At 37.8% G+C, this 25,605-nt stretch overlaps 1 protein-coding gene across 3 annotated transcripts in view; it reads right to left on the reverse strand.

Moving 5' to 3' along the window:
- LOC149225175 (phosphoglucosamine mutase family protein) overlaps positions 1 to 25,605 on the reverse strand; it is a 248,949-nt gene that overhangs the window by 186,673 nt on the left and 36,671 nt on the right. The window contains exons 2-3 of one of the 3 annotated variants that reach the window (XM_089376973.1): positions 4,260 to 4,472; positions 3,931 to 3,997 (exon numbers count right to left, since the gene is read on the reverse strand). In XM_089376973.1, coding sequence (XP_089233099.1) covers positions 3,931 to 3,997; positions 4,260 to 4,472 — 280 coding nt within the window. The remainder of the gene's footprint in view (positions 1 to 3,930; positions 3,998 to 4,259; positions 4,473 to 25,605) is intronic. The other 2 variants (XM_089376974.1, XM_089376975.1) reach the window with 2 other exon arrangements.

The raw sequence follows: 25,605 nt of genomic DNA on the forward strand, positions 1-25,605 counted from the left end.
CTCACCCTAGGGATCAATCCCCATGTAAGATGTCATCAATATGACCCTCGCCTATACACTAAGCTTTCCTACTATCAAATCTAGCTATAGGTTCTCTTCCTTGACAAATTTCCATTCTTTACACAAAATTTAACACAAAATGCTTTAGAAAAACAACCTTAGTTGCAACAACACCAATGTAGTTTGTTCCTTATCCAAGAATTATCAGCAAATAGTTGAGGGGATTAATTATCTTCACAAAGAGCAAGCAAGTGTTGGCAAACACAAGCAAAACTCAATAACCGTACAAAAGCTCCAACAAGATGTAACGAATTTAATAGGAAAAAACCAAGCTTGTAAGGGAATTCTCATATGATCAATACAACTTACTCTTCTTCAATGATCTGCATCAATGGTAATCATAATATAAAAAGGAAAGATAAGTTATTGTCAAAGAAGCAATCAAAAAGAAAGAAGAATGTGCAATCAAAAAGACTAATGCCCTTCAGATGGGCCGATATAACTAGAGTTTCAATTCAATCTAGAATATAATATCATATCAAAGTTGATCCAAAATGGATCATTAACAAAGAAATGGTTTGTTTTCAATGGCTTTTATGTTTTGGGTTTAGTGCCAGAGTTGCAGGCTTAATGGCCACAATACCATGTTAAACCTTTTTATAGGCTTGCCAAAGCTTTTTTCTATGCCTTGGCAAATTTTTTTGGTTCAAATCCTTTGAAAGGCAGAGTCTTGAGCGTGAAGAGGGATGGACAAGTGCAGAGTAGAGATGTTATTTCTACACTCCACATATAGAGAAGGTGACTAAGGCAATGTGAAACAAAGGAAGGTTTAAAGTTTGAACACCCTCAGAAAAGAAGGAACAAGCAATATGTAGTGCAATGCCGTCAATGTAGAGCCACCGGCATGCACAGGTTGGGCACACGAAGTTTTTGGGAATGGGAAAGATTGGGTGCAAGCCAAAATGCAGAACCTTGGACCATGCAAAGGAATGAAGCTTACGCCCATCCACCACACTCTACACTCTGCAAAGGCTAAGGGAAGTGCATGCGAAGGAAGCCACTTGCCCCAGCTCTGTATTCAAGAAGAAGCCTCTACCTTCACATAGAAGAAAGAGGAAGAACTGCAAGACAACGAAGGTCGAGGTTTACCGAGCAGATGATGTGTCCATACAGGATGTCAACACATATTCAATTTGACAACTTAGAAAATGCCACACGGCATCCATGCTGGCAAAAGGAACATCAAAGAAGAAATATACCACCTAAAATCTGTTACAAATAGTGATTATGTTGGGATGTCTTGCTGGCAGCATTCATGCATCCATGAAGAAGATGGAAGAGGCAGAGATATTGACAACGGAATATTGGGGATAGTCTCTTGGCCTTCCAGGAGGGAGGAAGCCAATTGAGGGAGGTAATAAAGAGACATGTAGAGGTCTCAAGTTGGGGGTTATTTGCCACAGGTAATTGGAAGCATGGGAAGTTAATGGCACAGAAGCAGAAGATGAAGAACTGGAACAGTTTGTTCCAAGATAGAAGGGACGAGTAGGAGTGTATGAGCCTATCCATGAAAATGAAAACTGCCTCAGAGCAAAACTGTGATCTGCAAAGCGCAGCCAAAATCACACAAAAAATCTCTATTTGAGAGAGGTATCATTTATCAGCCTTGGAAAACAAAATCAATTTTGAGCATAAACAGAGAAAACAAAGGCCATTTCTTGTTGGTTTTCCCAACAGGGTCTCCAAGGTAAAATCTGAGTTATTTATGTGTATGTAATTGATTTATTCAGCACTGTTTTTCTCATTTAAATTACAATCTGTAAGTAATACAAGGTGAGAAATAAACAATGAAAACGAAGACAGAGCTAAACATTTCAGTTTCTGCAAAATTAATTAAGGTCCATGTTGGCAAATCAGCTGACCATAGACTGAGAAATTACAAATCAAAGTATGAACAATTAACAAAATAAAAAGAATTTATCACAGAGAGGTACGATTTATCAGCCTGCCAAGGGATAGCTAGAACTATTAAAACAGCCCATGTATGTGCAATGTCCCTAATTTTGATTTTCCGCATTAGAGACAATTTTAGAAAGAGGAGACATTTCCAGCATTGGGACTAAGGAGGAAAAAGGAATATTACAGCCTTAGTGGAATGTGAGGGCCACAAGTAGAGAGAATTCGACCCAAAGGAGTCAACTCGCACAAGTGAGAAGAGGAGAAAAAAGAGGTGTGAAGTTGGAGAGAGAGGGACCACCAAGAGTAAAGGTGTGTGAATTAGAAGAGAGAGGAGAGTCTGGACCACAAACGAGAGAAGAGGCCAGCGAATTATAAATAGAGCTTGAGGACCTCACTTTTGCATCTTTTGGTCATTTTACAATTCAATATTAGTTCTCTTGAATTGCTTAGCCAAGACAATCCATGCAGCTTAGCACGAGGGATTTCCAGGTGGAAATTCCAACTCTACCTTCGGTAAACTTTGAGAGTCACCCTAGGAGAGCCATTGGGAGATTGCTCCAGGCATTTGAGGAGTTGAATTTTGCAAAGAATTTTTGCACGAAAGTAGCAGATTTTCCTTGACCATTTGCAAAACTGAAGGTGTAGCTATTTGGAGGGCCGAGCTGCTATTTCTTGGGCCTGCACAGGGGCTTTCTGGGCAGCTACTGCGCAGACATTTTGACAGGGAGATTCAGGGAGTTTGGGCTGAGGAAGAATAAGGAGGTTTGGAGGAGTGATTTGCAGGGGTTCCAGGAATTGATTTGGCTTCCTACAGCAGAATTCTTTATACAGGGCGTTTTTCCAGCTAGTTAGAGCCACACGCATTTCTTGGGGTCACCGAGGCACGTTGGAGTCAGCCCAACCCCTTTCTAGGTTTTTTGTGGGTTTATTGAGAGGAGGCTCCAGTGAATTTTACAGAATTTTCCGGGATTCGGGCCAGAATCCTTCATTCTTATAGCAAGGCGTATTGCTAGTTAGTTGGGAAGTTTGCATCACTCTGTGGGTTCAATTTTGGCTTGGTGTTGAGCCAAACCTTTCTGGGTATTTCTAGGTTTGAGGAGAGGAGCCCGTGGCTGCAATTTCAGATCGATCCGGGGGATATTGAGGGCAGAATACCAGTTCCATTCCAGCTGCAGTTGACAGAATTTCTAGGCAATGCGCAAATTTTGTGGGGAGTTTTTCCAGCACCTGAGTCTTCAGTCTTTCGCCTGGGTTTTGCATTGTCTGCATAAGCAGTCCCAGGTTCCATTGTTCTAACATTGTACTCATGTTTTATCAGTATTAATAAAATAGCTCAGTTGTTCCGCTTTTATTTATGGGTGTTTGATCTGCATGCACAATAATTGCCGATGGTTGTTACTTCCTTGTATATGTCTCTATTTATTGTTCTAAATTTCAATTTGGAACATTACAGTATGCATGTTTTTAGATTAAAATATCAATAAGCAGAATCATGAAACTGTGTCAACTTCCTGTCTTTGTATGCAAAAAATAAAAAATAAAAAATTGGATGTCAGGAAACTGAAGCTTTTAAACCGCATGCTCATATTCTTTATGCATTCCCATTCAAAACCACATCATATGTAGAGCCTAGTATGAAATCCTGTGTAAAGGGAATATGTACCCTGCTACTGTAACAGAAGGTTTCTGAATATGATTACCAAGATCATGAAGGGGAATGAATATTCTAAAGGGTTTTGACTTTTTATGCATAAACAAAGAAGCCAATGCCACCAAATGCACAGTACCCATAAGAACAGTGAGACATGGTATTACAAACTAATTAGAGTGAGACTGGCAGCATGGTATAACTGATATGCTTAGATGTTTTAAACAGAACTAATCTCATTATAGTCTTTGAAGACAATCATCCAGAACCACTGAGCTCTCAAACAAAGCAAATTTGTGGAATACATTAGCATGTGCACTTGCCTTCCATTCTGAAGTTTTTTGAAATCTATTTTCTCTAATGCTGAGACTGTACCAGAAGACACGGTAGCTGCAAGAAATACACCAAAGAAGAGTATAGGGGTCAATGAACAGAAGCTTACATGTCCAGAAATCATATCAACAACACTTAACAGCACAGAAAATGTCAGATCTACAAAAAGCTTCAGAATTATCTATTACCCAAAATCAAGCATTTTGTTTGTTGTTCTACTAAAATGGGGTAAGGCAGGACTGCCCTCACACGCAAATATTTGTATTCAAAAACTAAAAAATATTGCGGACCAAAGTACAAGCCGGACTATAGAACAGACCACTGCAAAATACCCTTGCTTGGTTTTGACGTTTTTGCAAATAGACTGGCCACATGGCTGGTTTGCCAGTCCATGTCAACTTTGTCTCTTGCAGTGAAAACAATTTACTAGCATTAGGAGCAGAACAGCCCCCAAGGTACGGTGCATCCTCTTTCCTCACCCGGTGAAATGAATGGTCTACAACCACAGTATGAAAAGCCTTCCAGGAAACTGCTGCATCCACATTTGCAAGGTTCTATTAGGTCTATCATCTAATACTTACAGACTGAATTAGAACAGAACTCTCTAACGTTTTCATGTGCCACTCGACTGTCCTGCCTTCTTAAAATACTTCCTTAACTGTTTAGATGATTAGAATGTATTCCATCAAAATGATCTGTTAAACTAAATTTCAGTTATGTACTGTCCATTGTGATTAATTGAACTTGGAAACTGATGAGTTAAGAGCAAACAAAGATCAAAGTATTTGCCAAAGTTCATGTTTCCTGCATCGTATTAGCATGCCCTTATACAAAATATTAGTATGCAATATTAATATAATGGTTATAATAGTATATTAATATTGCATACTTTACCTTTACCTTTAGGAAATTGATGTCCTTAATTGTACTTTACCTTTTAATATCAGAGTTAGTGACTGGAGTTAATAAAGAAGGCATTATAATTTTATATGAATTGTGATAAAAAATCATTAATGATGCCTTAAAATTAATTAGGTAGGTTGGCAGTTGATCATCTCCATGAGACATAGCAATGTACATCAATCAATTTTTAAAATCACAAATATCATATGCTATTCTCTGCGGAAACTCTGGATATTTATTACACCTGTGATTGCTGAAAATCTTATATGGTATCAGAGGCTACGTTTACACATCAGGAAGATAAATGCTGGGACAGAAAGTGAGTCAGCATGGTAGAGCAGATAAAAAATCCACAAATTTAGGAGGCAGACAGACACCCAAGTCAGCAAGGCAGATGGATGCTGGGAGGAAAAAATACTCCAAAACCCTAAGGTAGCGACACCAGTGTGGGAGAGATGTCAAAAACAGTCACAACATGAGTCCAGGGAGACAGACTACTACCAGGCATAGTAAACATCCTGGACAAACAGACGCTTGTGCTGAAATTCATGTGAAATGTAGGCAGCATGAATAATCACCAGTAATAATTGCCAGCAGAAGATAGATGAATGAGAACATCAACATTTATAATAGCTATGACAAACCAGTTACATGAATAATAACTGGGCAGACCATGTAGCAGTACTGAGTATGGTTGTTGGGCTTATTAGAGATCCAGAATGAAATAATAAATAGTGCAGCTGTTAATCACTGGGGAAAAATGTGTGGCAGACATCAATTTGCCAATTGCTGGAGTGCAGACATGTGACACAAGCAGGAGATGAAAACAGGACAGACAAGACAGACTTGAAGAGATACATCAGGACAGAAAAATCAGGGGAGACGCTGATTTTGTTGGGACTCGGGAGATATGTAGACCAGAGTAAGGTTATCAAGTGGGAGAGAAAACAGATAAGATAAAAAAATACATGAGTTGAAAGAGCTTAGCTTGGCTTTGTAGAAATAAAATACGGCTGGTTTACAAAGCATCAAGTTGCTAGATGCACAAAAACTGAATGAGCAGAACTATAATGTCTAGAAACACGAGATGACTGGTATCATTGAATACAGAAAATTGGTGGAGTTGACGGCAGGCAAAAGATTATGAGATATCCAACAGCTACAAACAAGCAAGCAGATTATGATGGAAAAACTCAAAGGCACTTATGCTAATTTAGTTGTACTTGTCCGTTGCTGACATTTAGATTCCATGGCTACAAAATGCAACAAATGCATGTGATTTGTGAAAAGTCTGTTATGGTTGTATGAAACTTCAAAAAGGGGAGGGCTTTGTACTTTAATATTTGATTTTTCAACAAAGTTAGCAGAGGGAGATTCCATTTTTTATCCCCTGTTGACATTAGAGTGTAGGAAAGATGAGTTTGGCAATTGGCTGCTAGTGGAAAAGATGTTGACAAAGACGATATGCCTACAATTGCCCTGGCTGGTTTGCCACAATCCTTTGAGCATTTCCTGGAAATAATAAATATCACCTCGCAATCTGCTACAACATTTTTGGAAATACTTCTTATAAAATCCTTTGTCAAAGCCGCTGCACTATGAGGGGTGTCTCTATGCTGTCAAAATCACCCAAGACTTGTGCCTGACCTCATCCACACCCACTCGGGAGGGTCTGAACCCGTGCCTATACATTAACATAAGCCTAATTACTTTGCTGCTTGCCACTAGACCACACTCTCATGGGCTTCCAGTATAATCATTTTTTTAACAATTCTCAAATTATATTTTGTTGAAGGAGAAATGGTGAAAGCAATTTAGGGGTGGTGAAACATCTGTGCTTTTATTTAAGAATTTAAAGGCAAAGGCAAGCAGTAACTGCAATTTGGAGGAAAAAGTCGTAGTAATTGTTAATCTGATTTTGTGCATAGATTTTATAGAGTGTAATTCTTGCCCATGATGCACAACATCAGAGTAACAGATGAAAGAAAGCTTAAGGGTTTCAATTTAGGGGTGCTGAAACAACCGTGCTTTTATTTAATAATTTAAAGGCAAAGGCAAACAGTAACTGCAATTTGGAGGAAAAAGTCATAGTAATTGTTAATCTGATTTTGTGCATAGATTTTATAGAATGCAACTCTTGCCCATGATGCACAACATGAGAGTAACAGATGAAAGAAAGCTTAAGGGTTTCCTCCACCTGATGGGTTGTTTCCAGGTGTGCCATGAAGATTTCCGAATTTATGCCCAGTTTTAGCTTTTATGGGTACAATAGAATACTGTGCTCGTTATTTTAGAAAAAGAGATCTCATATAAAGTTATTAATAACATCCACCATAAGGAAGATAGAGATTGCAGAAATGAATGAATGAGACTTCAAGTAAACAGAATATCAATGAAAGATGGGGAACAAAGATCTATCAAAGATCTTGTCTCGAAGTACTTGCTACTCTTGAAGGCCATTTTGTTCAACCTTCCATGATGAATTATTAAAGCATGGTTGAACCCTTAGGACCATGCAACCCAAACAAGAAAATATTTAGTCATCAAGTATATTTGACATTTCTCTTGGGCTCTTGGTTCAAATTGAAATAACACCCCAAACAAACAATGGCATGGTTGCAAGGCTACTATCCATACCACTATGCCTTATCAATTCGAAGCAATCTCAGAAACATTGTGCCAATAAGCTCCACAGATAGTGATGAATTTCTACATTAGAGCTATATGTGAATAAGATGGCAGGAACATGCTTAGTCATGGGGTGGCCCATTGATGGACACATAGCACCTCTTCATTGCTTGGCTCCACTCATTTGAGATGGAAACTCTGTTATGTTGGACACCTGACTTTCCAATATCCACATCCTTAGTGAGTGAAACCTACTTCAGTCTTCAGTGTTCCGCGTATAAGAAAGGTCTGACTGTCTGAGATGATATGTTGCTGCATGGACCTCAAAATACAAGCAGAGCCTATATTTTGGAAATTATGGGAACCAAAACCCCCAGTGGAAAATGTTTTACCCTCAGAGCCAACTGCCCGATGACCCAAAATGGAGAGGGGCCCACTTCATGTCGTCAAGGTTTTAGGTATTCAGCCACAAATGTTAGGAGAGATATCTCTGGGGTTTGCTGATCAGCCCCATTCAAGCGAGACAACATCCCCCCTCCCGTATTGGAGGTGTTGTTGTTGTTGTATAGTTCTTAGCAGAACTTGAAGTTCCTGCATGACCAGTCTGTTCTCCTGTCTTATGGTCTTAGACTATACTCTAGAGATCTCATCTATCATAGCATATTTTAAGATCTTCTTTTACCTTGCCTTTGTATGCTTTTATAGGAACAGCCTTTGCACTCCCACTTTGAATTCATTACTATTGTACTTAGCAGCCCTTTTGACCTAATTTATAGTTAGTAGTTGGACACTAATAAAATTATTATTAAATTCTTTTATACAAGATCTGATGTACTTCAACCGTTTATTAAAAACCCAGAAAATATTTATCTCAAATATTTCTGAAATTGCTGATAAAATAAACACAAGTATATTATTAACTCAACAATAAAATGTGGTGGAAATAAAATGAGGAGATCAATCACACTACAACAGCAAATTTGTACCCAACACAATCTTACTTCATATTATTGAACTCTGGATAATTCTGGGTTAGACCTGCAGAGAATACATGGAAAAATACTACTGTTGTCCCCATTTTGTCATAAGTCCAAGGAAGCAGTGCACAAAATTTTTCAAGGATCAGAATCATCATCCAGCCAATTGTTATATCATTGTAAACCTAAATTCTACAAATTATGTTGTAAATGATGCTAGTATGACTGTTTAATTTTGTAACAACCCCTAGGTAAGTCTTTGATTTTGGCGACGAATTTCATCCTAAAAGGTTTTTTAACCTCACCGAATTATGTGTGTTTCTAAATACGGATAATCGACAGAGTATTTCCTCTAGCTTAAACCCAAAAGTTAGGGTGGAATTCATTGAGAAGATCTTAGGTGAGTCCTAGTGTTATATCGAGTTTTTGTAAAAGTCGTTTGGGAATAATTTACGCTATTTGGCTAAATTATTTTATTACAAATCACTTGGTCTATACTAGATCATATTGTGTCGTAGAATTGGGTAATGTCATAAGGGTCTATATGTGAAGGTGCATTCCCCCTTTGAGGGTTGAATTATTTGTAATATCTTATGTAAAAAATATTTAATGCGTGGTCTCTCATATTTAGATGCCAAGGCTAAAGTATTTGAGAGTAGAAAAAATATTAATCCCCCCCGGTCAATTAATTAATTTTTCTAGCTAAATTAAATTGAAATCCTAAGCTAGAAAAATAATTAATTTAGAGTCAAAAATAATTACAGAGAATTAAAATTTCTCCAAATGGAAATAATCAAAAAATTCGTGGGTCAAAGAAAAGTCAAATTTTGGAGGTCCCCCACCAAGGCAAAAATGGATATTTTAAGAAAAATTAAGCCCTTGGACCTTTGTGGTTAAGTCAAAGTCAAATTTTTTAGGAAATTAATCCAAAATATTAATTTTTGGATTAATAAACAAACGGGTTCCAAGTGAAATTCGAAATTTTTCGCAAAATAAATATTTTCGACGGCAAAGTTTAAAAGATGATCAAATTATTATCAACGGTCGATATTACTTTGACGGGGATCAAGCCAACTAACCGTTATTTTCCAAATGGATGATTTCTCTATAAACAAAAGCCATTTTGCTTCTCATGATATGTGGATTTTGGGCTATCTCTAGATGATGTAAATTTGTAACACTGGAATTGAGCCATTGCTCTGTTAGGAATGTTTTAATATCATAATAAAAAGACTATAGGGTCCAGTTCAGAGTGTTCTTGTCCCATTGATCTGTGGTACATGCTAGTTATGGGCTTATCCTATATTGTGCTTCATTGTTATATAAATTGTTATTTCATTTGTCGGTGATAGGACATTCTATTGGTAAAAAATAATTTTTATCTTAGGTGATCTGATTCATCATATGATCTAACAATTTGGTTTGAGAAAAATTATAGAGATCTGCAAGTACACTAGCCCTTGGGCTCCAAGTTCACAGACTATGGGAAAGAGTCGACCTTGTTTGGGCTCTAGGAATTTTTATATGGTATTCTAACTTTGCAAAAGGGTGTGGCCAATATTCTAACTTTCGAAAAATACATTTATCCATTGCCATTATTCAGAATTTATTTCTCAAAAAAAAAATTTACAAGCATTGTATATTTGTAAATATTTTGTATATAATCTTTTGTAAATTATTTCTAACCCTTATTTGCAGCAGTTGGGCTTTGGGTTTATTTTAAATTTTGTATATATATTGGGGTTTTGGGAAATTTTGTTTCATTTTCTGTAGGTGAATTCTCAAGCAAAATCCAAATTTTATTAGGGTTTATCTCACCCAAGAGAGACATCCAGCATTCTTGAAGGAAATCGTTGGGGTTTTGAGGCAGATCTAGGCCTAAAAAGGCAAAATCTAAAATCCAGCTACCCTCCAGACTCAACGCTCAAGCAAAAGAAGAAGTCACTAGCCCTTAGAGGAGATTTTGTAGCATTTTGTGGTGATTTCTAAATATTTTAATCAAAATTCGATTTTTTGCAGGGGTCCAAAAATTTTGTAGGCCTTCTAGGCCTAGCGTTAGCCCTTCTAGCCCTAGACGTGGCCTTTTCTCCCTTCCTTGGTCAGTTGTGGGCCTTTTTTAGCCTTGAAACCCTTGTCGTGGCCCTTGTAACTCTAGTCATCAAGGGTTGATAGACTTGGTTGTAGGCCTTTCTAGACCTCTAAGCCCCTTCTGTGAGCCTCCTCTCCCCTTTACTCCCTCTCGACACCCATCTTCACCCTTGTCGCAGGCCTAAGGGCCTTGTTCCCCTTAGCAGCAACCTTCTTTTCCCTAGCAGTAGCCTCTTCGAGGCCTGCCCTAGGAACTGCAACCCCTTCTAGCCCTTGACGGCAAGCCTATTGGCCTCTTTTTCTCCTTGTCATGAGCCTACAAGGCCTCCTCCCTTAGCCGTTGCCCTCTCTTGGGCTTCTAGCCCTCATCATTGCCCTAATCTAGCCCTCTTTGCCTCATTTCAATCATTGCTTGGATTATTATTTGAATTTTTGCCTCCAATACTTTTTGGTTGCAGGGATTTTCAAGAGATTTTGAGCTAATATTTGTAATTGCAGGAGGTCAATTCACTAGAAGAATTTTGGGCAAGCAAGTTGGTTATCTTCAAGGCCTATTGGCTTGCCTCCTCAAACGCTCATTTCATCTTGTTTTACTAGCAGCGTCTGATCACTTTGTTTAAAATTGTATATAACTCATCTAAGTGGCATAAATCTAGTTAACAAGTCATTGCATCAATTGGGTAATAATTGTTTGGCTTATTTCATTAATTTTGATGACTGTCAATTTTTTTTAGAAACATAACAAGGTTTGATCATAACAGCGTCATTGGCATCTAAAAAGATCCTAAGCTCATTATGCTTTCATCTCTTATTTCCCTTATCATTCTTTACAATCTTGTGTTGGCATAGTGGTTTAATTGGGCTGTCTCATTTGCATTTTTGCACTCATAAGCATAGTACAATGTGAAAAGGATTGTTCACATTGATAGCATTGGATTGTTGAAGAGATTGATAAATTGGTTAAGTTGTTGCATTGCTCTCTAATAAGAATACTAACATATTGCTTCCTTGTGAGTTTCATAAATCTAAGAGATTATAATTTTGCACTAAATAACTCACTCACAAAGCACTTGACTAATCAATCTCAGGAATTGAATATCTTTTGAATGGTTGATATTGCTTAGGTTGGACTTGAGCATCTTAATGTTTAGTCACATGTTCTTTTGGAGATCTAATTTCTCTAATCATCATTGTAGCAAACTCTTGAACATTTGTTTTCATTCTTGTATTGTCTGTAAAGAACCTTGGCTAATTGTTCTAAGTAATATCATGGATAAGTGCTCTAATCTTTCTTATAGCCATTATTGTCATTTATTGTTCATGGTTAAATTGAATATCTATTGTGGATGATAATTTAATCTTTGTAATATTGGTGAATTGTTATAAAGAGCATTAATCTTTCCTTTTATTTAGTACTTAAAGCAATTATCTTTGGTTACATTAGATACATCTTTTGGGCACTATTGAAATTGAGCACTTTATCTTGTGGTTAATATTGTCTTTCATTCGTCAATTAAGTACTTTTCATTATAATTAAAGATTAATTGTAACTAAGTACTTAAGATCATAAGTAATCTTACCTCAAGAGCACTCAATCACCTTGCACTTGCATTCTAGGCCTAGTCTTGCATTAATAAATTTACCTCCAAGCCTAAGCTTGGTTGATATAAAGATAGGGCCACCCTTCATCTTGTAGCTTGCGAAAAATAGACTCTCTCTAGTGGTTAACACGGTGACCTTGCAGTCGTTAGAGCCACAGTCTCTACAGCGTCGGAGGCACTAGGTAGTTAGATTTCAAGGGGAGGTACGTTAACCAAGCCATTGATTGCTTCTCCTTGACTTCTCTCTACAACTTAACTTAGAGTCTAACCTCAAAACAACTAAGGATTAAGGGATACTCCTAGTTAGGCATTTAACTAAAATAAATCGGGATATTGCATCTCACCTAGATTGTAGGGCTTGCATTTCATTTAGGATAGCTAAGCATCTCTTCAGCAGCGATTGTTCATCCGATCGTTTGGTACTTAATCGATATAAAGCAAGTAATTGACTCCATAAGGCACTGGTCTCACTATAATCCAATATAATCTACTAACTTGCTAAAATCAACCTAGTGGTTAGGCCATCCAATCGTGTCTCCCAGATTGTTGGTTGCCAACAAATCTCGCATCCTCACATTCCATAGGGACTACCCCCATTGCTTGTCGTTGGGAGACAGCTAGAACGGAGAGGGTGGGGATTAGAGTGATGCCCACGCCCTGAGTCGTTGTTGCACCATGCCTATACAAATTGAGTGAAAATAGGACAGTGATAAAATTGTTATTAAATTCTTTTATACCAGATCTAATGTACTTCAACAATTTATTAAAAACCCAAAAAATATTTATCTCAAAAATTTCTAAAATTGTTGATAAATAAACACATTAGTATATTAACTCCGACAATAAAATGCAGCGGAAATCAAATGAAGAGATCAATCACACTACAATAGCAAATTTGTACGCAACACAATCTTCCTTCATATTATTAAACTCTGGAAAATTATGGGTTAGACCTACAGAGAATACATAGAAAAATACAATTATTGGTAACCTAGAAACTCAACCCCACTAGGAAAAATCAACCTTTAGGAAATCGAGCCTTGGAAAGTTAGAAATCAACCCTCCTAAAGAAACTTGGCCCTAGAGAATTAAACTTGTCTCACCAACAAATCGCCAACCCTTCTTCTCACATCGTACAACCCCTATGCACTCGAGAAAATTGGCCTCTCTAGATATTTTGGCCTCCTCCAGGATTTGGCCCTCTTCTTTAGCAATTCAAACTCCCACTTTCCTAAACTCGCCCTCCCTAAATTTTTCCCAAAATTCCCTGCTGCACTTCTACTCACTTCTCTTCAGTCTAAATAGACCTCTCTAGAGAAAATTGCTTCCTACACAACTGTGTGTCTTCACCTCTCCCGTAGGGTTATTTTATAATTGCAATAAACCAAAATCCCTAACCCTAATCTCCTGAGTCCTAAGTGATCATTTGCTATGATTAAATCCTAAGCCTCACTTGAGATCAACGGTTTAGATTATATCCAAGTCACTTAAATAATTTTTTTATTTATCCTTGGAACTTTGGCCTAATAGTCCACAATAATTAATTCGACTAATTATCGTACTTTTCCTAAGTTAACCTTAGGAAATAAATCATGAAATCACTTACTCCACCAAGCAAGCACCTAAAGAGGCAATTAAATATCTTCACATGCTAAGACACCAAACCAATGTAGAAGACCTTTCAAGGCTACAAAATTAATACTCCCTCCTAGCAAGGAAGGGATTCTCCACCACTCCCAACTTGTCTTTGTAAAACACAAACCTCCCCTTCACTGGAGGCTTGGTGAGAATATTTGTTACCTACTCCTCCATGGAGATGCACTGCAATCTCATAGCACCTCTCTAGAACTTGTCTCTGATGAAGTTGTATCTAATCTCTAATTTGCTTGGACCTATCATGATTCTTAGACAGCTCAATGCAACTCTACTTGTCACAGTGAATCATAGTCAGCCCCATCTCAAGAAAAAATAATCTTTTGAGCATCTTGCGAAGCCATACGGCCCCACAACTCACCAAATTCGTCGCCATTTACTTCACATCTATTGAGCTAAGTGCCATTGGGTGTTGCTTCTTATTATACCACGAGATCATAGTTGATCCCAAGCTTAAACGATCTGAAGTACTCTTCCTGTCCATTGTACTCCCTACCTAGTTTGAATCTATGTAGCCCTGCAACTCCACTCCAACAATTCTAACATACCTCGGTCCATACTCCACTGTACCAAGAAGATACCTAAGCACATGCTTTGTTGCCACCTAATGAACCCCCCTCGACTCCACTATAAACTAGCTAAGCGTGTTCACAAGAAAACAAATATTTGGCCTAGTGTTAACCAGATACGTCAAGGCCCAATCAACTGTCTATACAAGGTGGGATCCACCAACTCACCCTCAAAAGCACTTAGCTTCCATAAGTTGGTGATCATAAGTTTAGACATCAGCCTCTAATGTCTCCGTGTTGTTGCCACACCTCCAATCCCAGGTAATGCATGACCCCAATATCCCTTCATGTCGAACTCTGAAGCAAGGTCCTCCTTGCATATCCCAATGAGTCTCTCTAATCCCGTCAAGAAGAGATCATCAACATAGATGACCAAGATGAGCGGTTCACCCTCAACAAGTACATAGTACAAGTCTGGGTGTGCCTCACTCTTAAGGAAGCCCAATCCAAGTAAGTACCCATCAATCATGGACTACCATGCACGAGGTGTATGCTTAAGTTTGTATACGGCTGCCTTCAATCTGCACAAATGCCACTCCCTACCATGCACCTCAAAGCCCTAAGACTGCTTAATATACACCTCTTCCTCAATTACCCCATTGAGGAAGGCAGTCTTCGCATCCATCTTATGTATCCTCCACTCCATCTCTGAAGTAATAGAAATGACTACACGAAAAGATACATATCTGGCAACAGGAGCAAATGTCTCCTCATAGTCTACTCCCTCCTTCCGAGAGAACCCTTGTTGGGTCTTGAAAATGTCATTCATTTCCATTACACTTTCACTATTATGTCCATTATATCACCTCCATTTCACTACTATGTCACTACATTCATCCCATTTTCATTATCATTGGGTCACATTTATGTTTTTCCAAACTTTATTAATTCTTAGCCTTTTTAAGTGAATTTGTAAGTTAAAAATTAGAAAATAATGTGCATATGCTTATACTTAACAAGTGGGTTGAGATTGTTGACATGAGAGGTTAAAATGAGGCTTCTAGAAGACCTTTATGTGGCACCCGAAGGCCAAATTCGAATTTGAGTGGAGAGAATCATGAGATCATGAAGATATGTGTCACATCTTCTAATTGTATTGAAACTCTAAGAAGAAATGTGTCTTATCAATTCCTATTTTGATTAGGACTCTAGAGGTAGAGGGAGAGATTCATGGACTCTCATTAATGAGATGGCTTCTCATCCTTTTGTATAAATAGGAAATCTCTCTCCTTCATTTGGGAGCTTAGCTTGACTTTTTAGTTCTTTAGCTTGGAGCTTGTAGTTCTTTTTTGATGGCTTTGGAAAGTTTTAGAGAGCTTTGTTGTACTTTGTAATTTTGAAGAATTTGAATAGAGCTTTGATGTTTTCAACATAGAAAAAGTGAAGTAGATGTCATGGAGCATATTAGAATGTAAGGTAGAGTAGATTTTGCTTTGTAGTTTTGCTTTGATTTCATTCAAGTATGTCATTTTATTGCTTTCAAGTTTGATAGTTTAGATTTTCCATTCATGCAATTTTAATTCATGCAAGTGTGTTCAACCGGTTGATTGTAGATTAGTTTTTCTTTACATGTTCTTGTATTTGCTTATTAGTTTTTGCTCAAACTTTTTAATGTAGTTTTTGCATCAAGTAGTGATATGAGATTTGCTTCTCTGCTGAACTTTAGCTTTTAAATTTCAGTTGTTATGCTTTGATTTTAGTGAGATTTGTTTGCTGCTATTAGCTAGTTTAAATATCAAGTTCTTCATGTTATTTGACGTTATCTCCGGTGCCATGGCTTAACCCGAGAAGTTAATTGGCGAGCTATCAGATTATAAGTGAAGTAATTTGATTTTGCTTTCATTAATCTGCAAGTAGGTAATTTAGATATCAATTCTTCATGTTATTTGATGTTATCTCCGGTGCCATGGCTTAACCCGAGAAGTTAATTGGTGAGCTATCGGATTATAAGTGAAGTAATTTGATTTTGCTTTCATTAATCTGCAAGTAGGTAATTTAGATATCAATTCTTCATGTTATTTGACATTATCTCCGGTGCCATGGCTTAACCCGAGAAGTTAATTGGCGAGCTATCGGATTATAAATGAAGTAATTTGATTTTGCTTTCATTAGTCTGCAATTTTTGGTTTTAAGTGCAATAGTTTAGATTTTATTTCTGTAATTAGATGGACAGCAGAAATAGTAACCTCATTTTTAGTACTTCATCTTTAGCTTGATTTATCTAGCTGCATGTTTACACTTTTGTTCAAAGTTCTGATTTTATAGATAGCATGTTTTGAGATCTTTGAAGTGCTAAGTTTGGAAATTATAATAAGAAGCATAAACCTTGTCTTCAACTATACATCCACACTTGATCTTTAAAAGCATTCTTAAAACTTTAAACTGGGATTTCCATTGCATTAGAATACTTTAAGAGACCAACAAAAACAAAACCCCAAAACAACATAAACTATAAAACAACGAAGTAAGAAAAAAGGTTAACTAAGTACATATGGTGCACCACACTCCATCAGTGTGCGATACCCGGATTAATAATTTATGTAGAGCAATTTAAGACGTCAAATTGACTAGACATTTTGGCGTTGTTGCCGAGAAAATGTAATTAGGAGACCTTATTTCTTACATCTAAAAAAAATTAATCATTTCTTGAGTATGCTCTCCTCCTGCACTTTGTGTGATCTGGAGGATCAGAAAAAATATTGTTATGTAAAAAAAAAAGGAGACAAAATAAACTTCATCATTTCAATTAATTCAATAACAAAAAAAACAATAGAAAAAAAAAATGAAACCCAACTGCTTTTATGGGTTCAATTGTCCAAGATTGACTGGTTATGGTTTGTAGTGGTCCTCAAAACATTGTGTCGTGTTTTAATAAGATTTTGCAACTTAGCTACAGAATGCAGCCTGATTCCGCAGCTAACTGTGAATTCCGCAGCTAATTCCAAGGTTTAGCAGGTTACAGGGATCCAATGAAGAAACTGACCACATGGGCATCTCTGGAATCATCCCGACATGGATCCTACCCTAGTCACCCAGCCCATATTGATAAAAAATCAGCTTAAGACCTCAATCAAAGCCCTGTTTTTAGCATATTTTACTTGAAGTCTTTGCTCCCTAAAATTGAAAATTTTTAATCATTCTTATAAAATTTCACAATTTCAGAGAACGAATAAAAAAAAACAAACAAACAAACAAACAATGGCTATCTCTAATTCCAGTTTCTACTGTGGCTTCAATAAAAAAATTTGCATTCATGTTTGAGCTTTGGCCTAGAAACAAACCTGCAAAATCATAAAAATAAAAATAAACCTGCAATGTAAACAATTCTCCCATTTTTATTGCAGCTTGAAATATCCTCTGTTCTTTGGCTTTAACCTCAAATTTGAAAGTTGTGGAATTATTCTGAGCTATGAAGAGCAAAATCAATCAAATAGTAGATCATCACCTTCACGGCTTCTGTTAGACATACACAAAAATCAGCTGCAAGATTTAGCTTTCAGGGGTGATTTCAGTTTGCCTTCATATTCCTCTGTGCGGAAAGGCCCTCCACATGTACCTCTTTTCAAGGCATTTGTTACATTTGACGGCGAGACATGTGAGAGTCTAGAATTTTATGGTACATTGCGGTAAGTTGAACATGCAGCTGTAGCAGTAGCACTAAAGTCACTGACAAAAAAAGGGTTTTCCCTGGACGACTCTGCTATGTACAAGAATTTTTTTTGCAAGAGTTTGCCCAGAAGGAAGGAAATCCTTTCCCAGAGTACATGACAAGACGATCTGGCCTTTCAAAAGCACTATTTAATTTTGTTGGGTTGGCATTTGTAAGCAAAGAAGCCAATTCTAAGAAACAAGCAGCCGAATGCAGCAATTCACAAAAACGCAGAACAGTAAAAACATCAAACTTCAATTGCACGATCCGGCCAAACGAAGACGAATTAGGAAAAAATAAAACATGGGTTTTTTCAAGGATAGGGTCAATTAGATAACCCAAAAACGGTTTTAAGAAACTGGTGGCGGTTTGAGAGAATTTCTTGGTTCTCTGAAGCCTCTTTTTGCATGCCACGTGAAGAAAAATGGATTTTAATTGATGAACAGTCTGTTGTTTTGACTCTGCGTGGTTGGAGAGAACAAATCCGATTTGGGAACTTATTGTGTGCTAGCACTCAATCTTACTCCACCACGTCTCCCGCCTTTAATGCCTCCCGTCTTTAACTCGCACTTCACTGTTACACTGTTTTAATGGTTAATTACAGCAAAATGTATCCCAATTGAATACGACTCTTCCTTGAAGCTTTTCACATCTACTGGCAACACGTCTGCTAAAGAACGCGCTGGAACCTTTAAGAGTTTTAAATATGTCACCTGCAGAATTAAAGGATGGTTTAACAGCAGAAGAAGCAAACAACAGGATAAACAAAAAAAAAAAACAAAACCTACTCAAGAGCCTCAGGAGTTACAAACGATGCAGATGGCAGATGTCCGATGTTCAATATGCACGAAAAAAAAGGTTGGCGTGAGAGACATCATCCATGTTGGATATGGGGATCGCTATCAGCTGGAGTGCCTGAAGTGTGGGAATTCATGCACCAGGGGCAACTACAAAGTTTTAAGAAGCTGAAAAGGCAATGGTGAGCCCACGTGAATCAGATAAGATAACAAATGGAGACATTGGACAGAAGGAAATACCAATAGCGACACCCATTCAAGATCCTCAGACTGCTTCTGGTGATTCAAACCCTATAGAGAGCTAACTCAATTTTCACTGAGGCCATATGAAAACAAATTAGATGCTTTGTAGAAATGATGGTTTGTGAAAATGTAAAGATAGGCAGGTTATTGTTGTATTTATTCTTTGTATCGTCTTAGAGTCATGACAGACGGTTATGTCAACACTACAGCATCCTGAGTTGTTTTATGTCACAGTTTAGGAAGAAACTTACAAACGAATTAAGGGAGTTTTGCTGTAGGTATTGTAACATGTTATTACTAAAAATCGATTGTTAGATCTTTTGATTTAAGTATAACAATTAGTTTAGAAGTTTAAAAATAAAAATAAAAATAAAAAATTGAATCAATGAAATGAATAAGTTATTTGCTCACTTTTCTAAAGGTATTGATTAATTCTGCACTGATTATGAAAGATGAATGGCTAACTTTTTATTCAAGATTTTTAGCTACAGAAACTGTGCACATTCCGCAGCTAAAGTCCAATTCCGCCACTGTTCTCCAACTGAAAAACCTCATTGTGCAAAATCAAATTTTAGTGATTCAAGTATCATTGGAAAGATCTCAACAAGATCTACACAATGAGAAATCCATCATTAGAGTTTGAAATGGTAAATAATGAAATAAATTGCTGATAACAAAAAAAAAATGAGCAACATCAACTTGAGGCACTAATTTCAAAACAGGTACAAATTCTTTTGATTTTTCCTTTGAGAACTTGTTTCATTAATACAAATTCTTAGTTTTGTGTGTAAATATCATAACTAGAGAGATTGGCCATCTCTCTCCTTTGATAATCTTACATTCCATTGCAGAAGAAGTATTAGTTTTTTCGTAGGTTCCAGGAGGAAGGACAAATGACTACAATTGAATGGTGTCCCTCTAAGAGACCAATTTGTTTCATAAAAGGATGATCAGCAACAAAGAGGAAATATGCTGATGCAAAATCAGATCCAAACACTTGAAAAACTTTCAGATACTATTGTCTCCATCACATCCATACCTCATAATAAACCATTCACCTCATTTCACTTCATACTTTTCATTTACATTCACATACACTTTCCATCTCTTTTTGTCCATCATAACCCACAAATAAAAGCAAGAGGCTCATTCATGTGCTTATTGCACATTACCATCTTCCATTTTCATCTTTCATTTCATATCATTTTTATTTCACAAATAAGCCCTGCTTCAATGCAAATTATTGAGTCCATAGTCCTTTGAGTCTAAGTTCCTTGCAAAGACACTTGAGGTTTGCATGCCTTAATGGCAAGTTCTCATGCTGACAAACAATGGGAATATATTAATGTCCCTTGTTCATCAGAGCTTCTAGGTGACTCGACATCGGCAAAACTATTCGTACCTAGCAAGATGTGTTTGGGCATCTTGACTCTCATTGTCATCAATGGTGAGAGTTCTCGTGTTGACTAGTGGCATCCATTAATGGCCACTAAGTCAACAATTTCCTGCTATGTTTGACGTTAGAACATCTTTTCACATAGTATGAATTGTGCCAATGAGTTTTGAAGACATGAAGACTATTATTTTCAGCGTTTTGGAGCAGATTCAGCAAGTTTTAGTAGAAGCAATAAAAAGTCATCTTAATTTTTTATCCATGACTCTTCTTGTTCAGCGACTTGAAGAAGAATATGATCAGAATTTTGCAGCCACCACAAATACAACTCATCCATTCCAAAGAGTAAGTGAAGGTACGTCATTTTCTAACTTTTGACCATAGAATTCCATAAAAAAGCTAGAATGATAATTGTTGGAAAAACATTTCTCTTCCTCATTTCATAAAATTGCCAATACCATCAATTGGGGGGGAGAAATACATTCATATTCATATCTTGCCATGTCCATATCATATTCAAGAGCCCACATACTTCCAAAATATATTAACTATTACATTGTTATTATGAGCATACAATGGCTTTTCAAAAAGTGCTTAAAGGATAAATTGGATACAAATACAATCATGGTTGTCACACAAGAACCAACCATCATGAAATCCAATAAAGATATACTTTGCAACAATAATCAAAATATCATTATGCAAAGTTCAAATATCAAAATAGAATGCAACAACAAAATATGGTTGTTACACAAGAACCAACCATGTTGCAATACAAGAAAAACACTTTGCAAAAGTATGAAGTTATCAAATGATATCATGAAAAGTTAAGCCAAAGCTCAAGGATCAAAAGAATTAATGTAATATATATTGCATGAGGACATGCAATAGCTTTGTGTTTAAGTCGTATGTTAATTCTGCTTATGGATCAAACTGGAGCGGCGGGGTTGGAGCCAGGGTTTACAGTAGGTAGTTGGTGTTGAACTCCATGGCAGGGCGTAAAGGGGGGAGCTCCAATCCCTCCTACAAGCAGGCTGTAGCCAGCCGAGGTAAGAAGCCAATAGAAGAGGATATAGGTGCTGCTGAAGTAGGGAAAGAAAGCATGGAAGAAGAGCAAGAGGGAAATACAGCCAAGGAGAATAATAGCACAAAAGACAAGGAGGAAGACGACAAGGAACAGGGGGTAAAAACCAAGGCACAGAAGGGTCCATGTAAACCCAAAACCGAAGTCAGACCCATAGTGGTTCTAAATGATCCTGCTCTGCAAGCACACAGGGACCACATGCGAACCTATGCTATTATTTGTAAATTCATGGGACTATGGCCCACTGAAAAAGCATTACAGACATGGATTAGATATCATTGGAAACCAAAAGGAAGCATTGACCTACATCTTGGGTCCAAGGGATTCTTTACTGTGGTCTTCACAAATATTGAGGACAAGGATAGAGTGTTTGAAGGGGGGCCCTACTTCTTTGCGGCAGCTGGCCTCTATATGAGGCCATGGATGATGAACTTTGTTCCGGAGCAAGAGACATTTACCTCGATTCCGATTTGGGTAAGGCTTTATGTTAAACACACATGGGAAACATAGAATAGGAAAGATAAATCATGTGAGTACATTTTTTTATTAACATCAGATATACATTTATAGTACAATATGTGACTCTTGGGTTTCAGATCCCAAGGTCTCTTGGACTGCTTAGTCTTTTCGGCTTCCACACTAACCCATTTAGGATTAGGTGTCCAACATTCCCCCCCTTAATCCGAAGGGTTATGTATGAGTCCAAGAAGAGAGCTGTAATACAAAATGCATGGCAGCACTAGGCTGAATGTGCTCTATGAAATGTTGGTAAAAAAGGGCGGTGGTTTAAGGATGACCACCAACACTGGAACGCTTAGTGCAGTTCCCGGAACTCTTCCAAACTGGCGAGAAACTGAAGTTTTCTGCTAGAGGAAGTGATCCTATTGTTTTAAAGAGGGAAACCTTCAACCATAAAAGGGAGGTCTCACCCCGCATAAAAGGTAAAACTTCAACCTGAAAAGGGAAGTCTCAACCTGTGATGGTTTAAGGATGACCAACAACTCTGGAATGCTTAATGCAATTCCTGAACTCTTCCAGAACTGGCAAGAAGCTGGTGTCTTCTGCTAGAGGAAGTGTTCTCAATTTTGTTCCAGGAATGCTTCCAAAACTGGCAAGAAGCTGAAGTCTTCTGCTAGAGGAAGTGTCCCAGATTGCCAACTGAAGGCATGTTCACGGGCATCTTTGTCTCTAGCTACGACTCTGAAACTGGTGTGGCAGGTTGTGGCTCAGGCTCGCTTGATGTGGCTTTGAAGCTTGTAGATGACCATCATTTCCCCCCCTGTCAGATACAAGGTGAGATGATGGAGAAAACTCAACTGCAAGACTGTTCAATACTCTGGAACAAGTTCTGACATGTGTTTGGAATATCTTCTTGGCTGTTGATGCCCATTGCCAAGAAGCGATCCATCCAAGATGAATCTTTGTTCTTGCAGGACGTTTATTTCTGAAGCATCTATGTGAAGAATGGCTGGTTTTATGACAGTGCTTACATGGATGAAAATCAAAACAGTGATCTTTCAGATGGCCAACTCGGTCACAGTGTTGGCATTTCACGATCTGTTGTTGTTGTTGTTGTTGTTGCTGTGGAAGAGGGGCAGAATCTGAAACAGCTGGAGGTGAACTGTCATGAGGAGCAAGTGAACTGTCATGAATGAATCCAGCACTCTGAAACTGAATGGGCTTGGCATAGTCTGGAATATGAAAGGACAAGTCCTTGTCATATCCAAGACCAGTTTTGTGCTTGTTGTGGACAAGTTGTTCCCAAGGTCTGATGATGGGCTTGGGAAGTGCAGACTGAGTTTCTGCATCTGTATATACAACTGCTGCTTTATTTGAATGAACTGTAACATTATTAACATGCTGCTGATGGGTGGTTGTCTCAATGTTCTGAACAAAAACAGGTTCAGAATGGTGTCTATTTTGATGTAGCTCTTCTTGCTGTAGCTATGATTCAAGCTGCAAAAAATCGATCTTTTCCTGTGCATTTTGTAGACATGTCTGAATTTCTGAGAGAGATCCTTTGTTGATTTGTAATGTGTCATCAACAGTAGATAATATCAGAGTTTTAAGGAACTGTAATACTTCACTGGTTCTGGCCATTTTTTCTTCAATGTCTGATTTACACCTTAAAAAAACTGATCACAACTACTACTCAATGTAGAAAAGTAATATCTACTCACAGTACACAGCAATATCCTTTATAAATGTCAGCAAATGATCAGTGTGCAATATAAAAGATTACAATCAGTTCACCAGAATCTTTATGCAACAGTGGAATCAAGGAATCAATGCACTATAATGAAATCTAAATACAAAGCCACACTGGGGCAGCAGCAACTGCAAACTTGTTTGGATTCTTCAAATACTCCTTCACTCTTCAACGTATATCAACACTTCAGTATCAGCTAATGAGAAGAATATACAGCCACACAAATAGTCTCTAAATGGCATCCAAATTGTGACAAACTCATTCTGGTATGGTAGAAATTGACCCAGAATACCAACAGCCAGCAGCAATATATTAAGTAACTAGATAACTGTGTTTTGAGCTCCTCCAAGTACAAACACTTTATAATTCCGCTCAGATCAGGAAGATGAACTCAGCGAGGCGAGCTGTAGTTTTGAATCGGAAACGAGAGTTCAGAGAAGCCTTTAGAGATGGAGATTCAGTTACCATTGCATTGTCATTTGGTTTCTGGTTGCTTAGCTTAATTTGCAGCCCCTATATCTCTTCAAACTCGGCTTCTTTACACTAGCAATCTGCCCAGAGTTTATCTTTGATGTAACACACAGCCACACTCTATCTTCTGTACAGAACGTTCCGCAAATTGTAGATTTGGACCTCTTTTGTAATGTTTGAGAGCAAGCAACACTTAATTTCAATATCAAAGAAAAATTGATGCTAACAATCACTCAAACTTAAAGCACCAAAAATTTACAATCCAAACTTAATCGGTTCAGTCTTATTTAGGCATGGTTACCATTTCCATTCGCATTTGAGCAGTTAGGAGGTGGATTCCTTTTCGTAACACCATTAACAGGACCATTCACAATGTCATTTCCAACACCATTTGATACAAGCCCATTATCAGCACCATTTACACCGCCATTTTCAAACACATTCCCTCCAGGTGATACAGGAGTTCTGCTACAATCATCCACATGAGGACTTCGACTCGAAATTGAAATTGCAACAAACCAAAATAGAATATAACAGGGAGCCAGACAAATATTCAAGACTTTCAGATGCCTGAAAACCTAGAGCAAATGCAGAAATTTCTTATAAGATATAACAGAAACTCCGTCGATATCAATCTTTCACACAAATCTAATGTTTATTCAGCCAAGCTATAAAGCGTAACAGCCTTATATATCTGGGAATGAGTGCCGCAAAGCTTGTGAAAAACTGCCTGTAGCGGCGGGATTGATGCCCTGAACTGGCTCAATGCCACAATGAGAGCAAGCCACAAGAGAGGAGCGTTGGTGCTTCGATGGCTTGTTCAGAAATAAAAAAGCCCCAGCCGCAAGCGGAAGTAAACACGACAGAGAGCGACGAAACAGCGGAAACGGTAGAAACAGTGGCCAATGTGCGAAGTGTAGAGCAAGGGGTTCGACGGCAGAGGTATGCCAAGATGAAGGAAATACTTTCAACAAAATCTATCTGCAGTAATTCATCAGATGTAGATTACAGATATGGTGTTCAATGTCGACGCAATGAAGTGGATACACACAAAATGCCCTTAACGAGTGAATGAATTTTCATTAATCCAGCAGCTTTGTGTCAAGAATGCATGGAAAACGACCCTCTGGATCCTTTTTGCTCCAAGTATGAGCATAATATCTTTATGCGGACCTATCCGAGACCATGAGCAAGAGAATGCTGATGAAACAACCTCCCATCTAATCCTTTATCTGATATGCACCTTCCCAGGTTTACGAAACAGCAATGTGAGCAGGTTGTCGTCGGATTCGTGTTCGTTCCAGCGAAAATGTCTGATCCACTATTCAGAGTTTATTTTTTTAATTCATCCCAGACTAAAATGTCTGATCCACCATTCAGAGGCCCAAACTATCTAACAG

This window comes from Pinus tabuliformis, chromosome J (genome assembly GCF_031772625.1).
Source record: "Pinus tabuliformis cultivar Carrire ecotype Pingquan chromosome J, CPIR1, whole genome shotgun sequence".
Lineage (NCBI taxonomy): Eukaryota > Viridiplantae > Streptophyta > Pinopsida > Pinales > Pinaceae > Pinus > Pinus tabuliformis.